The sequence below is a fragment of the Plutella xylostella genome, chromosome 4 (genome assembly GCF_932276165.1).
Source record: "Plutella xylostella chromosome 4, ilPluXylo3.1, whole genome shotgun sequence".
In the NCBI taxonomy this organism is placed as follows: Eukaryota; Metazoa; Arthropoda; class Insecta; order Lepidoptera; family Plutellidae; genus Plutella; species Plutella xylostella.
The window spans coordinates 11,663,319-11,677,777 of NC_063984.1; the positions used below are offsets into that span (position 1 = coordinate 11,663,319).

At 37.7% G+C, this 14,459-nt stretch overlaps 1 protein-coding gene and 1 long non-coding RNA gene across 2 annotated transcripts in view; both read left to right on the top strand.

Annotated features, from left to right (window-relative positions):
- Positions 1–14,459, top strand: part of LOC105380124 (lysosome-associated membrane glycoprotein 1) — a 28,224-nt gene that overhangs the window by 2,300 nt on the left and 11,465 nt on the right. Inside the window, exons 3-4 of the mRNA XM_038121039.2 lie at positions 11,243–11,331; positions 13,099–13,228. Of these exons, the coding sequence (XP_037976967.2) occupies positions 11,243–11,331; positions 13,099–13,228 (219 nt within the window). The remainder of the gene's footprint in view (positions 1–11,242; positions 11,332–13,098; positions 13,229–14,459) is intronic.
- Positions 1,239–2,404, top strand: LOC125489754. Its single transcript, XR_007267219.1, has 3 exons — positions 1,239–1,482; positions 1,663–1,783; positions 2,240–2,404. It is a non-coding gene; the product is annotated as an uncharacterized LOC125489754 (long non-coding RNA).

Sequence of the window (14,459 nt, forward strand, 5' to 3'; positions counted from 1 at the left end):
ATTAAAAACAAGTTTTAGGTAAATATCAATCCTAGGTCTTCTCTCTTTTGTTGTATAGATTAGGCTCATCAGTTCTAGGCCTACAGGTACTCAAATATGTCTATTTTATTAGTGAAATAATTCCCCTCTTTTAGCTTGAACTTTTATGATGTGGGCTCATTCATATAATTAACTTTACTACACACATAGACAGAACAACTTAGGGTGGGGTACAATCCACAACATGGAAGTCTTTATTTCTTAGGAAAATGCATATCTAATATTTTACAACTAATTCTTAAAGACGTATTATACGTTATTCATATTATAGATACTATAATGGCGATTTCGAAAACTGAATAGAACTTCCAAATCCTACCATCCAGGAGTTAACTTTCATGATATTCATACGGTTACGGTTTTGGTATTAACATCTGCTGGTTAGGTACACTGATGATTGATAATACCTAACACCAATAAAATATTTTTGTACGTATAAGTAATATCCCGAACGGATGTGCCACTCACCGCGTCCACACAGATTGGTGACTAATCGATCCCCAGTCTGCGGTCACCGCGTGTGTGGATCACAACCACACTATACGGATTTCAATACCTACCTTTGAAACCACACTTTCTTTCCAAACCCTCATATGCAAACTTGAAGATACTGACCTATGTAGTATTGAATATTTTAGTTTACCAATATTACAATGTATTTGACTTGTTTTGACTGAATAAAATGTTTCGGCCTCAAACCTAATAGCCTATTTGCTTTACAAATAACTATTTTTCGAAGTTTGTAAAAAAAATCACGTTCATCAGATTTTTTTTATATTTTTACGAAGAATAAGATTTTGTTTTTCTCCTAATCCTATCTCTAATTGACTAATCCTTTCACCACAGTTTCCTAACCACCCTAGACCAGCTCTAGAGTTTATCACCAACACGATAGAAGAACAACAATGGTATCGATTCTGAAGGGCACACTTCCTAATTTTAAAATGAGCTAAAATTTCTAAATTTAACTGACAGCGCTAATTTTTGCTATTCTGAAGGCAACGATTTTAACGGCCAACTAAATTTAATAGGCTGATTTGACGTCTTTAAAATGAGTGTTCCCATACTTAGGACAAATACCAAATGATGGCAGCGAAATATAGATATCATGGAAATATAGTCGTTATTTTATTTTTTTAATCTTTATTTACTTTAAATACATAAAAACATGTTAAAAATATATTTAAAAATATACTAAATGCATTTACAGCCTATTATTATCGTGAAAAGCATAACTATTAGTGTTTCCAATGTGACTCATTATAGGTAATTTAGAAATAAATTACTGGCAACCCCAAAAAAATACATTGACTTTTTCATTGTTTTCTTTCTCCGATTGCCGGGAAAAAATTCGATGGTGATAAATACGATACGGAAGATCTTAAATTATCCGTGATAGCTACTTGCTTACAAAGGTTTTCATTACACAAGTTTTCCTATAAGGTAAGCCATAAACATAGTGAAATGTTTAAGTACATGTAACTTGACGGATTCGTCTTTGGAATTCGTGTTGATTGTTACGAAGATTTTGTGCAAATCCATTATATAAAATGAGAAATTCGCACCTTATTCATATTCTGCTTATTCGTGTATATTTGCTTACGAAATATTTTATAATTTCAGATGCAAACATAACCTTAAAACATCAGCCAGCAAGTTATATGAAACACAACACCTGCATCAACAAGTATGAAAGGATCCAGTCGCATTCCCGTTCAGACTATCTAAGTTACCTAAACAGAAGGTTAGTATTTATACTTACTATGTAATAGAGTGAAAAAAAAAAGGAAAACCCATGTAAGTACTTACTTACAAAATTTACAAAATTAAATGATTGAGTGTTAAAGATACTTAAGTACTTCAATCTCTCTTAGCGGTGAAACGATTCATCATCAGCCCATAATCATCCACTGCTGGACATAGGCCTCTCCCAAGGAGTGCCACAACACTCTGTCCTCGGCCTTCCTCATCCAGCCACTACCGGCTACCCGCCTAAGGTCGTCGGTCCAGTGGACAGGAGACGATTAGCCAGTCTCATTAATTGTCTACCGCTGATTGCATCAAAGTCTATCTTGGTACCAACCTACCTATACATACAGTTTGTTTTATGCAGTGCACTATGTGATGTAGTGAAAAATATTACAAATTATTCAATTTAGTTAATGTTATTCATATACTTATCATATTATTATTGTTACAGAACTAAATTGAAACCCAGGAAGGATTATAAAATCTTGTCTTCTCGAAGCGACCTCTTCCAAGACTCGTCAGTGCATATAATAAACAAGATTATTATATTTCATACAAAAGAACTTTGATAGATACATGTGACTATGTTATAAAATGAAATAAAGCTTCTCTAAATTGTGTTACTTTCATTTTCTAGTGGTAATAAAACTTAGTTGGCAGTGAATAAACTTAGAAGCTAACAAACCCCCTCTATTAATTATTTCAAAGATTGACTTTTGGTTACTTTAACAATGCAAAAAGTTTTATTGCTGCCAACATCATAACCATTAATTTGTTTGGATAGAGGGGAGATGACCTGATCAGTATAGGTTCCTATTACTTTACTCTTTAGTTCCTATGTTATGATAATCATTATACTTAGGTAAGAATACTCAAATTGAGCCAAGTACATCTACCTGCTTTATTATTAGCTAGTTAGAAAGATATGTACTGATCATAATCATTACAATTATTAAGAATTAGCCCTACTGTTCATCTTATCATAGGCAACAGGATTTTGATAAGAAGTTTTGTAGTAGGTAGGTAAGTAAGTAGGTACTTTTCTTTGAGAAGATATGTAGAGTCCTATGATACTTACATAAGTAATAATAAAAAAACCTACTTACCTAGGTACTCACCTCTATTTCAGTAATCAAGATAGGTAACCTAAACTTAATGATTCCTCCTACTTACATACCTTTTTAAAGTACCTACGTTGCCTGTTGATTGTAAGCAACTTCTTACCTATACTTAGATACATAGTTTAATCAATTTTCAGCTTTATTTTTGGTTTATAACCATATTTAAGGTTAGTAAATAGATTAAATATATTCTACCTGTACACAAGGAATAATTAAGTTTTATTGTAGCTACCTAATAAGGTACTTACATAAGGAAGCATCCTATCAACAAGAGCCCTACTTTGGTTGATTTTGTCACAATTTGTACTCTCAGGGTTGGTAAAAATAACAGAAATAAGGGGTAATTTCACATATTTATTTCTCCATAAAACAGTACACTTATATCACTTTAATTTGCTTAACTTACTTAAGGAAGACCTAAACTCCAGATTAAATCCATATTTATGCACCTACAACAACGATTTTCAATATATTTCATGGTTTTACTTTTAGAAATTTTAGTATAATTTTAAGAGGCACCTTTCCAGACCCCTTTTAAATTTAGGAAGAAAGTTGCTAATTTTACGTTGACATCGCTAAAAATGCGACCTTCAGAATACCAATTCGACCATCTAACCTAAGTTGAATAGTTTTAACGCTGTCAGATTCAAAATTTAAAGTGACGTCTCTAATTTTGGAGATAAACGGTGCCTTCAGAATGCCAAATAAATTTAGAGGGAATGTAAGCGTTTTTTGACAGCGTTAAAATTAGAATGTGCCCTTCAGATCGATACCAATGTCACAACAAGTCCCCCTCGTCGTGACATTGAGCGAGCCACATTGCCGCTGCAACGTCGGTTATCATTATCAGACTAGACGTATCGCTACGTGAGCGGATAGCGAGCGAGTTAAACCACACGGTGTTATCTACGCGCCATGTCGCATTCAATCACGTTTGATGTAGCTGTTTATTTTAATGACGATTTGGATCAAATTAGGAGGATCTTAAATTTAAATATAGTTGTTACGGAAATCAAGTAATGTGTACAAAAGGGTTTCTAGGGTAAGATGCGTAGATCGATATAACTAGGAATGACATGGGTGCTTACATAGAGAATCGGGTTCCCTGTATCTACCTGCACCGGTAACCTGATTATGGGAAAGCGCTCATGACATTAAAAAATCCGGGAAATGCTCCGTGAGTGAGCGCTTTCGCATACCGGTACAGGTAGATACAGGGAACCTGATTCTCTATGTAATCACCCTATGATAGCTAACTTACTAGAGCCATGATAAGTGACTAGGGTTTGTCCATGCTGTAAGATTAAGATAAAATCTATAGTACTATAGATTTTATCTTAATCTTACAGCATGGACAAACCCTAGTCACTTATCATTATAATTATGTAGATGTTATTAAACTTCTGACTGCTGTATGACGTAAAATACACTTCATTAGTCCATAATGTCTCTAATGTCCACTTGAACTTACCATATAATTAGATTACCCGCAAGATCAATACTGTAAGACAATAGGCGGGAATTTGTTTTGTTTACAAAGGCTTCAGGAGTGTACGCTTCAAAAAATATTCTAGAAAAATTATAATGAAACCGTAACGGTTTCCCGAAAATGTGTTATATAGTTATATACGATGTGTAGTGTATAATCTATATAACAAATATATACTCAATGCTTATCCTTAATAAATCAGTCTCTATTCAACCTTACGCGTGTTTACTTCATATCCCGACTCCCGTCCCTACATGGCGACCCGGCCAGCGCGCCGCGCCGATCCATATTAGGTGGAGCTGCGGGCGCCGCGAAAATGATATTCGAGCCGTGACCCGTGTTGACCAGTTTAAAGAACAATAATTATGTAGTGGTTAAAAAAAATATATAATTCTAAAATGTGTAACAGCAAAGTGCAACCTCCGCTGAGGCAAACCGAGGTCCAGACGCAAGACATTATAAGCCAAGTGGGTTACTCCAATAAAATTGATTAACACCAGGAAAATATCATCAACAATTTGGGGTCCATGAATTTGTATTTGTGCGTACTGGTGGTATTATTTGTAGCCGCTGCATTATTTTTTATGGCCAGATACATAAACAGATGCATTCACAAGAAGATAGAGAGGGCTACCCAGGCTAATATTCTACGCATGAGACAGCTGCAGAGTTCCAGAGGAAAGCGAGACGACGACGCCTAGAGGAGCTGCTGGCGCTGATGAGAGCTGCTGGCGCCTAGAGGAGCTGCTGGAGCCGAGGAGAGCTGCGCCGCCCGGTGCCGCCGCGCGGATGACGCGAGTCGGTACGGGACAAGAGATGAGCGGCGAGCGATTTGTGTTTTAAGTGCGTATGAGTAATTAGTGAGTGAAAAAGGGCAATATAGTGAATAATAAAAGTGTGCGTACGTACGGAACGGATATATAAATATGCGGTAATAATATAATCGAATTATAGGGACACTAAGGTTTTGCCTAAAGACAATATTATTATTTTCAGTTATGGTTATAAAATTGTGTTGATATTTTTTCTACTATGGGTAAGTTATGGATAAATCATTTAAGGATATAACTAAAAAGTTACAGGATATTAAAACTTATTTGTGTAAAATTGGCCCTAAGCGAAGACAAGGAGCAATATTAAATAAAAAGATAGATGAGGCGAATATTATTTACTCAGAATTTGATAAATTAATTAATGATGTCAGTGTTTTAATAAGTCAAAAATCTTTGAATAAAAATGAGATAGAGGATATTCATATTGAGAGTAGTAAAATAATTACTTTATACAGTGAAATTAAGAGTTATTGTAAATTATCAACAATGGATTCGTTTGACTTAAAAACCGCGTTAAGTTTGTTTCCGGTGATGACTGACGATGAAAACTGCATTAAACAATTGATCGACAACATTGATTACTATGGGTCATTATTAGAAAAGCGAGAATGTAAAATGAATTTAATTAATTTCATTTTGAAGAGTCGACTTTCACAGTCTGCTAAATTAAAATTGGATTCAAGCTATACTTCGATTCAGGATCTTGTTAAGGATATGAGATCATGTCTGTTGACAAAAAAAGCCGCAACTGCGATTCAAAGTAAATTGCTACAAATTAGGCAGGAAAATAAAAGTATTACAGATTACGGGAAAGAAATTTCAGAGTTGTTGGTTGATTTAACCATTTCGCAAGCCGACGGAAACTCCGCCAACTATGCTATATTAAAACCTATTAACGAAAAAATGGCGTTAAAAAGATTTTCAGACGGATTGCGAAATAGAAGGTTAAGTACAATTATAGCGGCCCGTAATTATGACTCGCTGAAGGACGCTATACAGGGTGCATTGGATGAGGACGCGTCGAGCCAGTCTACTTCTGGAGATATAATGTCCTTACAGCATAGACCTAACTATTTTCGAGGTTTCAGAGGTAGGCAATTCAGAGGACATCGAGGCAGAGGTAACTTCCACAGGGGACAGTCTCGCCCGTATAATGATGCTAACGGCAACAACTATCAGAGAGCGACCTTCGAGCAGAACCGTCCAGGTGGTCCATCGTGGCAGCGCCCTGGAAGGTTCCAGCACTACAGTAACCGAGGTAAGCCAAATTTTAATAATCATGACAATCGTAATCAATATCAGCAGGTGAACGTTGCAGAAGAAGAAGAGAACAGCACGAACGAGAATCAGTTTTTTCGAGATTAATCATTTTATATTGGCTAGTAACAACATTTGTTCTATCAAATTTGATGTTGATAATTCACAGTCATACGATTGGTTACTTGATACCGGGGCTTCCATATCAGCTTTGAAATATAAATATGCCTTAGAACAAAACATTTACATACACAGAGAAAACATCATCATAAATGGCATTGGTGGCAAACAACAGGCCATTGGATACATTTATTTACATTTAACTTCTGGTACATTCACCTTTGAGCACAAGTTCTATGTATTCGACACCTTACCGTGTAAGACACATGGCATATTAGGGCAGGATTTCATAAACAAATACCGATCTGTCTTAAACTTCGATAACAATACTTTGACTTTAACAATACCCGACGGAAATAAATTAACTTTACCACTATTAGTGAATAAAAATAATTTTGTTTTGAATATAGCCGCACGATCTGAATCTATCCATTACGTGAGTACAGGTATGACAGAAGAATGTGTGGTATGTGCATCGGAGATTTGCGAGGGAGTTTTTATTGCCAGTTCATTAGTTACCCCAATTAACGGAAAAATACCTATATTAATTTTAAACACCACGGAAAAAGAATTGACCTTGAATGAAATGTACATTAGGATTCAGAAGAGTAGTGACTATGATGTATGTAGTTTTGAAAAGTGTCAGAATGACGTCACGAGAGCTAAAAAATTACTATCGTTATTAAATTTAAAACATCTGAACAAGGAGGAACAGGTTTCGATAGAAAATTTATGTGTCAAATTTGCCGACATATTTCATATACAGGGTGATGCTTTATCTACAACAAGTTTGTACGAACATAAAATTACTTTAAAACCTAATACAGAACCGGTCTTTTCCAAACCATACAGACTTCCGTATGCCCAATCAAATGAAATTAAAAAACAAATTAATCAGTTGTTAGAAGACGGTATTATAGAACCTTCTAGAAGTTCATGGTCGAGTCCAATTTTACTGGTACCAAAGAAAAGTGATAATAGTGGCGAAAAGAAATGGCGTTTAGTGGTGGACTATCGTAAACTCAATAATTGCATTCAAGAAGACAAGTTTCCACTTCCCAACATTAATGAAATTTTAGACTCTTTATCCGGATCTATCTATTTTTCTCACCTAGACCTTTTTTCGGGATATTACCAAGTTAAATTAGACGAGGAAAGCAGAAAATGTACCGCGTTTGCTTCTGGTCAATACCAACTGACTAGAATGCCCATGGGGTTGAAGACAAGCCCAAGCTCATTTTCAAGAATGATAACAATTGCAATGTCGGGACTCATTCATGAGAAATGCTTAGTTTATCTGGATGACCTTGTAATTTTTGGGAAAAACTTGCATGATCATAACAATAACCTATTAGATGTTTTCGGTAGACTTAGAAACGTCAATTTAAAATTAAATCCGTCGAAATGTGATTTCCTTAAGAAAGAAATTTTGTATTTAGGTCATGTAGTATCCGGTGATGGCATTCTTCCTGATCCTGAAAAAATTACAGTTCTTAAAAATTACCCCGAACCCAAAAATTTGGATGAAGTGAAACGATTCGTGGCATTTGCAAATTATTATAGAAAGTTCATTCCTAACTTCGCGGTAAAGGCACAACCATTAAATGATTTATTTAAAAAAGATGCAATATGGAACTGGGATGTTAACTGTAAAAATGCATTTGAGATACTAAAGAAAAGTATGACGTCACCGCCCGTATTGCAATACCCGGATTTCTCAGATGACAGTCAGTTCATTCTTCAAACCGACGCATCGGGATATGCCCTAGGTGCGATTTTATCTAATAAGGATAGGAGACCTGTAGCTTACGCAAGTAGATCTTTGAATAAAGCGGAAAAGCGATACCCAACTATAGAGAAGGAATTATTAGCAATAGTTTGGGCAATAAAACATTTTAGGCCGTATTTGTATGGACGTAAGTTTAAAATTTATACCGACCATAAACCGCTTGTTTATTTGTTTGGGATGAAAGATCCATCGAGTAGATTGTTAAAATTTAGAATGTTATTAGAGGAGTATGATTATTGTGTGGAATATGTGAAAGGCAGAGACAACGCAGCAGCTGATGCTTTGTCCAGGATAACATCAGATGAGTTGAAAGAAATGTCAGAGAGTGTGATGAATGTGATGACACGAGCTCAGAAGAAAAGACTCGAAAGACAAGTTTCTCCGGAACCTACAGTTACTACTGACGATTGGAATGCGCAACCAAAAGTTGTAGAAATATGTAGTAAGCCGAAAGAAGCCGTTGAGTTGAGTTTTATTAATAAAGAAGAATTAAATAAATTAAGAAGTTTAAATGAGGTGAATGAAGAAAGTAATACGTTTTGTTATGTACGTTCAAAATCAACTATTTTTATAAACCCAGATTCTCAATCGCAACTGACGCCAGCCGCCTTTGTGAGAGAACTTGGAGAGTTTAGTAAAATATTGAAGATAGATGAAATATATGTTATAAAAAGCAAAAGAAATAATATATTTATTGAGAAGTTATTAAGTGAAGTAAAGAAAATGATTAATTGGTCCGGACCGCGAATATGTGTTTTAAAAGAAGTAAGAAAAATAGATGACAAGGATGAAAGGAAGATCATTTTGAATGATTTCCATCTTTTGCCTACGAGTGGCCACGCAGGCATTAGAAAAATGTATAACAATATAAAGAAATTTTATTTCTGGAATGGGTTAGAGAAAGACATTATAAATTACGTTCATAAATGTGATAAATGTCAAAAGAATAAACATGCTAAGTGCACTAGAGAACCTATGGTTGTGACGACAACCGCCAACACGGCATTTGAAAAAATATTTTTGGACATAGTTGGTCCACTCGATCGAGACGAAAATGATTACTCTTATATTCTCACTATACAATGTGAATTAAGTAAGTATGTTGAGGCATATCCTCTTATATCTAAATCTTCTGTAGATGTAGCTAGAAGTTTAGTTAATAATTTTATTCTTAGGTACGGGATACCGAACGTGATCGCAACGGATAGAGGAAAAGAGTTTACGTCTACTGTATTTGACGAGGTATGTAAATTGTTACAAATTAAAAAACTACATTCGACGGCGTATCATCATCAGAGCATCGGTGCATTAGAAAATTCACACAAGTCACTAGGTAACTATTTTCGCATTCAAACAGACGGACATCCGGAATCGTGGAGTACATGGCTACCGTTTTGGTGCTTCTCATACAACACCTCCGTTCATTCACAGACGCAATATACACCATTCGAGTTAGTTTTTGGTAAGATTTGTCGCATACCCAGCAATTTAGACGTTGACGTAGTCGATCCATTGTATAATGTAGACAGTTATCCCTTAGAATTAAGATATCGTATTCAAACTTCCCAAAAGGAAGCACGTAAAAATTTAATAAATACTAAGATAGCTAGAAAACAACAATATGATAAAAATGTTAATCCAATTACTTATAAGAAAGATGATCTGTTATTATTAAAAAATGAAACAGGAAATAAACTAAATAGCATTTATTCTGGTCCATATAAAGTCTTAAGAGATTTAACACCAAATGTTGAAATTATAAAAAATGGACATGTAGATGTGGTTCATAAAAACCGAACTAAAATGTATTACCCAAGTATATAACATTGTTTATTCAATTTAGTTAAGTTTAGTTATAAAATAAAATGTAATCCCTTTTATTTTATTTTCTCCAATGGGGGAGGTGTAGTGTATAATCTATATAACAAATATATACTCAATGCTTATCCTTAATAAATCAGTCTCTATTCAACCTTACGCGTGTTTACTTCATATCCCGACTCCCGTCCCTACAGATGGAATAGAGAGTCTCCTATATATTCACCTATTTATTGTGAACGACATGATGACTGCTGTACTATTTCAGCTCTTTGTTTTGCATTCCCAATAGGCAAACTTTAGTGCAATAGCTTCACCCGTCAATACGTTCTTTGAAAGAACAAAGCATGGCGTATTGTTTGTCCTCTACAGCCGGGTCAACGACCTGCTAAGCTCTGCCAGTAATGACTGCCTGCTGGTGTGAAATTACATTATTTTCCGATTACTGATTCACGTCTGATCGAACACACAATGACCGATGATACGCGCTATCGAGATAAATGGGTCATTGACAGACCTTAATTAGTTTAATTAAAGATTAATTAGCTGTTAATTTATGGAAATGCGTACATTACTGAAACTGAAATAAGTGCATGCAGCTATTGAAAATAGAGCCAAAATGTGTCTCTGATCGATTACAATTAGAGATTAAAATATTGATAATGATGATTACTAACATTCTTTGAAAATATTCGTGTCATTTGACGAAGACAGCACAGATAGATACTCACCAGAGTACCTATCTATAATCTATGCACATTTCATCGCATAATACCTATGTACTCATATTTCTACCAACAGACGCTAGTTCGCTGATTCTCCTCCTTAGCATGACGTGACAAACCCGACCCGATATAGTAGAGCGCATCATACGTATAATATAAAAGTTGTAAAATACAGTTGATACATCGTCACTCGATGTGAAGACCCCCCACATAATATTTCCTCCCATAAACGTAACCACGCTAATTTCCTGATGATGTCCACTTGATGATGAGCACCTACTAACAGTAGTTTTCCCCCGCAGCGACGAGCCTGGCGCATGCGCTGCTCAACGTGCCTAAAGACGCGGCGGTGGTGGCCGGCGCCTGCCAGGGGGACCAGCAGTGGCTGCAGGTATGTACCACAAGTAGGGCTAGCATGGGGCGCAAGACAAGCACGAAAAGATCTCTGTGATGAAAGATTTCTGTCGTGGTTGTTGTCAAGGACCAGAGACACTGAATGTAGACTGTAGACTAATCGACTGGCCGACTGGCTATTAACTATGCCATCTGTTGTAAGGATCTCAGGATCGTACTCCATACTCAGGTAGGTGCGATCTCCAGCCGGTATTGATTCTTTTTGGTCTCGGTTATGGTTGTGTCCGATGGATGGCTTTACTCGCCTCCTTTCACTTTGCCTAAAAATAACGCTAACGAATAGTGGGTGCAGCAATGCACGTCTGCCTACCCCTAGAGAGTACATTAGTTCAAGGCGCGAGTGTATGTGTGTGTCCAAAAGACGGTGTTAGTAACAGGTGGGATTTTTTATGATGATGGCGATTGGAATAGGGATATTTTCTGGTCCCTCGCTCACTTGTATAATAAACACAGATCTTGAGCTAAATAAAGTGCATTGACCAATGACCAGAGTTGTCTTCAGATGACGCGACGGGCGTACGCAACGGTATCAAGAACAAGGAAAACATTGGAAACAAATTAAAGTTAATATAAATGTCACGCACGGTCACTACTCACTTGATGACTCATCCTGTATCCACACTCTGCCAAAAAGTCGATAAAAAGATAAAAGAAACGTTAAGTAATTATGAAGATATTTAAAGGAAGCTGATTGGGAATTATTAGGTCATACTATAGGTTTTATATAATTATTTTGTTAGACTTCTGTGACATTGAAAATTTAAATTCATAAAAACACGAAGCCTTTTTTTCAATATGCCCCAGATACATTGTATGTGTAATCGATATGTCATGTAAACCTATCCGGTCCGGTTTTAGTTTAGTCACAGACACACACACACTAACATATAATTTTATCTGCTACACACTTAGCACCATTGTTTGTATACTGTTTATAAATATTCATTACTTTTAAATGAATAAGAGCAAATATAGTTTTCTTCCAAGACTACATATTTTCCTCGTGGTTTTTACAATGTATGTCGGTTATTCCATGCTGGCAAACTTCCCATTGCCTTTAATAAGTTTTAAATTCGTTGCTCTTGGAAATAAAGTTATAAGTTGACAATTTTGATACTATCTGCGCATTTCGTTAGCCAAGACTTAGGTTTCCTAAGATAATGGTGCTTTCATAGAACAGTGCTAAAACTTTTCTATGCAAACAGCCCGCTCTCTAGGCAAACGCGCTTTTTTGTTTGTATAGCGAGACAGAGTATTCCAACACTACATCTTAAGGCCTACGGCACCGTTATCTAAGGAATCCTAAGGTTAAGGCTGTTCGTCTACTAGACCGGAGAGGGTCTACAATCTTTGGTATTGGCTCTCCTTTTATTTTCCACCTGATTGGCGCAGCGAAGATAGACAAGGGTATTTTCAGCTCAAATTTGTTGGTGCATCATTGCCTAAGCCGCTTCTCTGACACCCCGCTCCAACCAGTGGACAGCTAACTTAAAGGTTCTGTATTTTATATGACTGCTGGAGCTTACTTACCTGGCTGCAGCCTGGCATGCGTCGTATCGTATTATAAACTAAATTTGCACGCGTCTTTCCGACATAATATGCTTACTATTGCTTACTCCTTGTAAGCATATTATGTCGGAAAGAAACCAGTGTGAACTTAGCAGCCTACGTACTTACTGCCGACCACAACTTTGCAACCCTCTCTCGCTACCCGCATATCTAACCCTGTCCCTACCCTCCTCAGATCTCATGGCCCAACACCACGTGGGCCAACAACATGACGCTGCAGTTCCGGCGCAACGCCACCACGCACCAGTACGCGCTGCGTTACTTGAATGTCACGCTCACGCCCGACCAGCACTTCGTTAACGCCTGTGAGTATCAATATTTTTGGAACTGACATGTCTGTTTAATCCACGTATTGATTTCGCTGATATACCTAGGTGTACTTTAAATACAAGAGCTAAACATAAGTTATTCACAGTCTTACAGCGCTGCTTATCTGTAAAATATCCTTGAAGTTATGCCATGATTTGGTGGTATCCAAACATAGATTTGAGCATCAGCTAGACCTACAACCTTGGACAAGTAGCTGGTAGTGGACAGGGGCTGACGATGATAGCCTATCTAAATGATCTAAAGGAGCCATCCTGTACATTTCCTACAATGTACGTCAGAACAGTGGATTTGTTGATAAAACACGATATGATACAAAGTCGTGACCTAGTGATTTCCTGCGAGGCGCACGAGCGAAACGCTAATTCTTTCATTTACACTTTTTGTAAGCAAAGGAAAAATATTTTATTATGTGTTCCGTAGCGACATCTGAAATCCATGTTATGAGATAGCATCTCCCTTATCGTCACGCCAACTTGCAGTTTTCAAATTTTCGCGCCTAAATTCCACGCTTCTCATTGGTCAAGCACTCGGGCGGCGTCACTTCTAGCCGTCAAGTTGGTGAATTTTCCGCCATTATTGCGTCCAACTTAAAGTCGTACGCATTGCAGTTTTTTCAAAATCTTGTTTTAACTGAAATATTAGCAAATTTCCAACAAGATTTTGTTCGCGTCTCGCGTGTTGTGTGAAAATACCAAAATTAAGATGGATGCAGTGTCAGATGAGTGCAATTCGACCGCGGAAGTGTTTTCCGCAAGTCAAAATGGCGCGTGCCTTTCCGAGGAAAATGAGTGTGTGGTGTACATGCTGCGGTCCCCCGTAGCAGGCGCGCCAGAGGAACACAACACGCAAGTGCAGGAGGCGGGCGGCCCGGCGCCGCGCCCGCCCGGCGCGGCCGCCGCCCCCGCCACGCCCACTCGCCTACTGCCGCCGCCCTCTCGCTCTCGTAAGAGACGTCGAGATACGTCGAGTTCCCGAAGCCATGGATCTCGGAGTGGCAGCAGCAGGAGCAGGGCCAGCAGCTCCTCAGAGTGCGCGGGCCGCAGCCGCAGGGATCGCCGCGGCACGCGCCGTGCGTCCCGCCGTCGAGCGCGCTCGCGCTCGCGCCCGCGCCGCCGCCGCCGCCGGGGCGCAACCCGCCCCCGTGTCCGCTCATCGAGTTCTTCTGGGCTCGATACAAGGTTTGAAGTTCTGTCGCAGCAGCTGGTA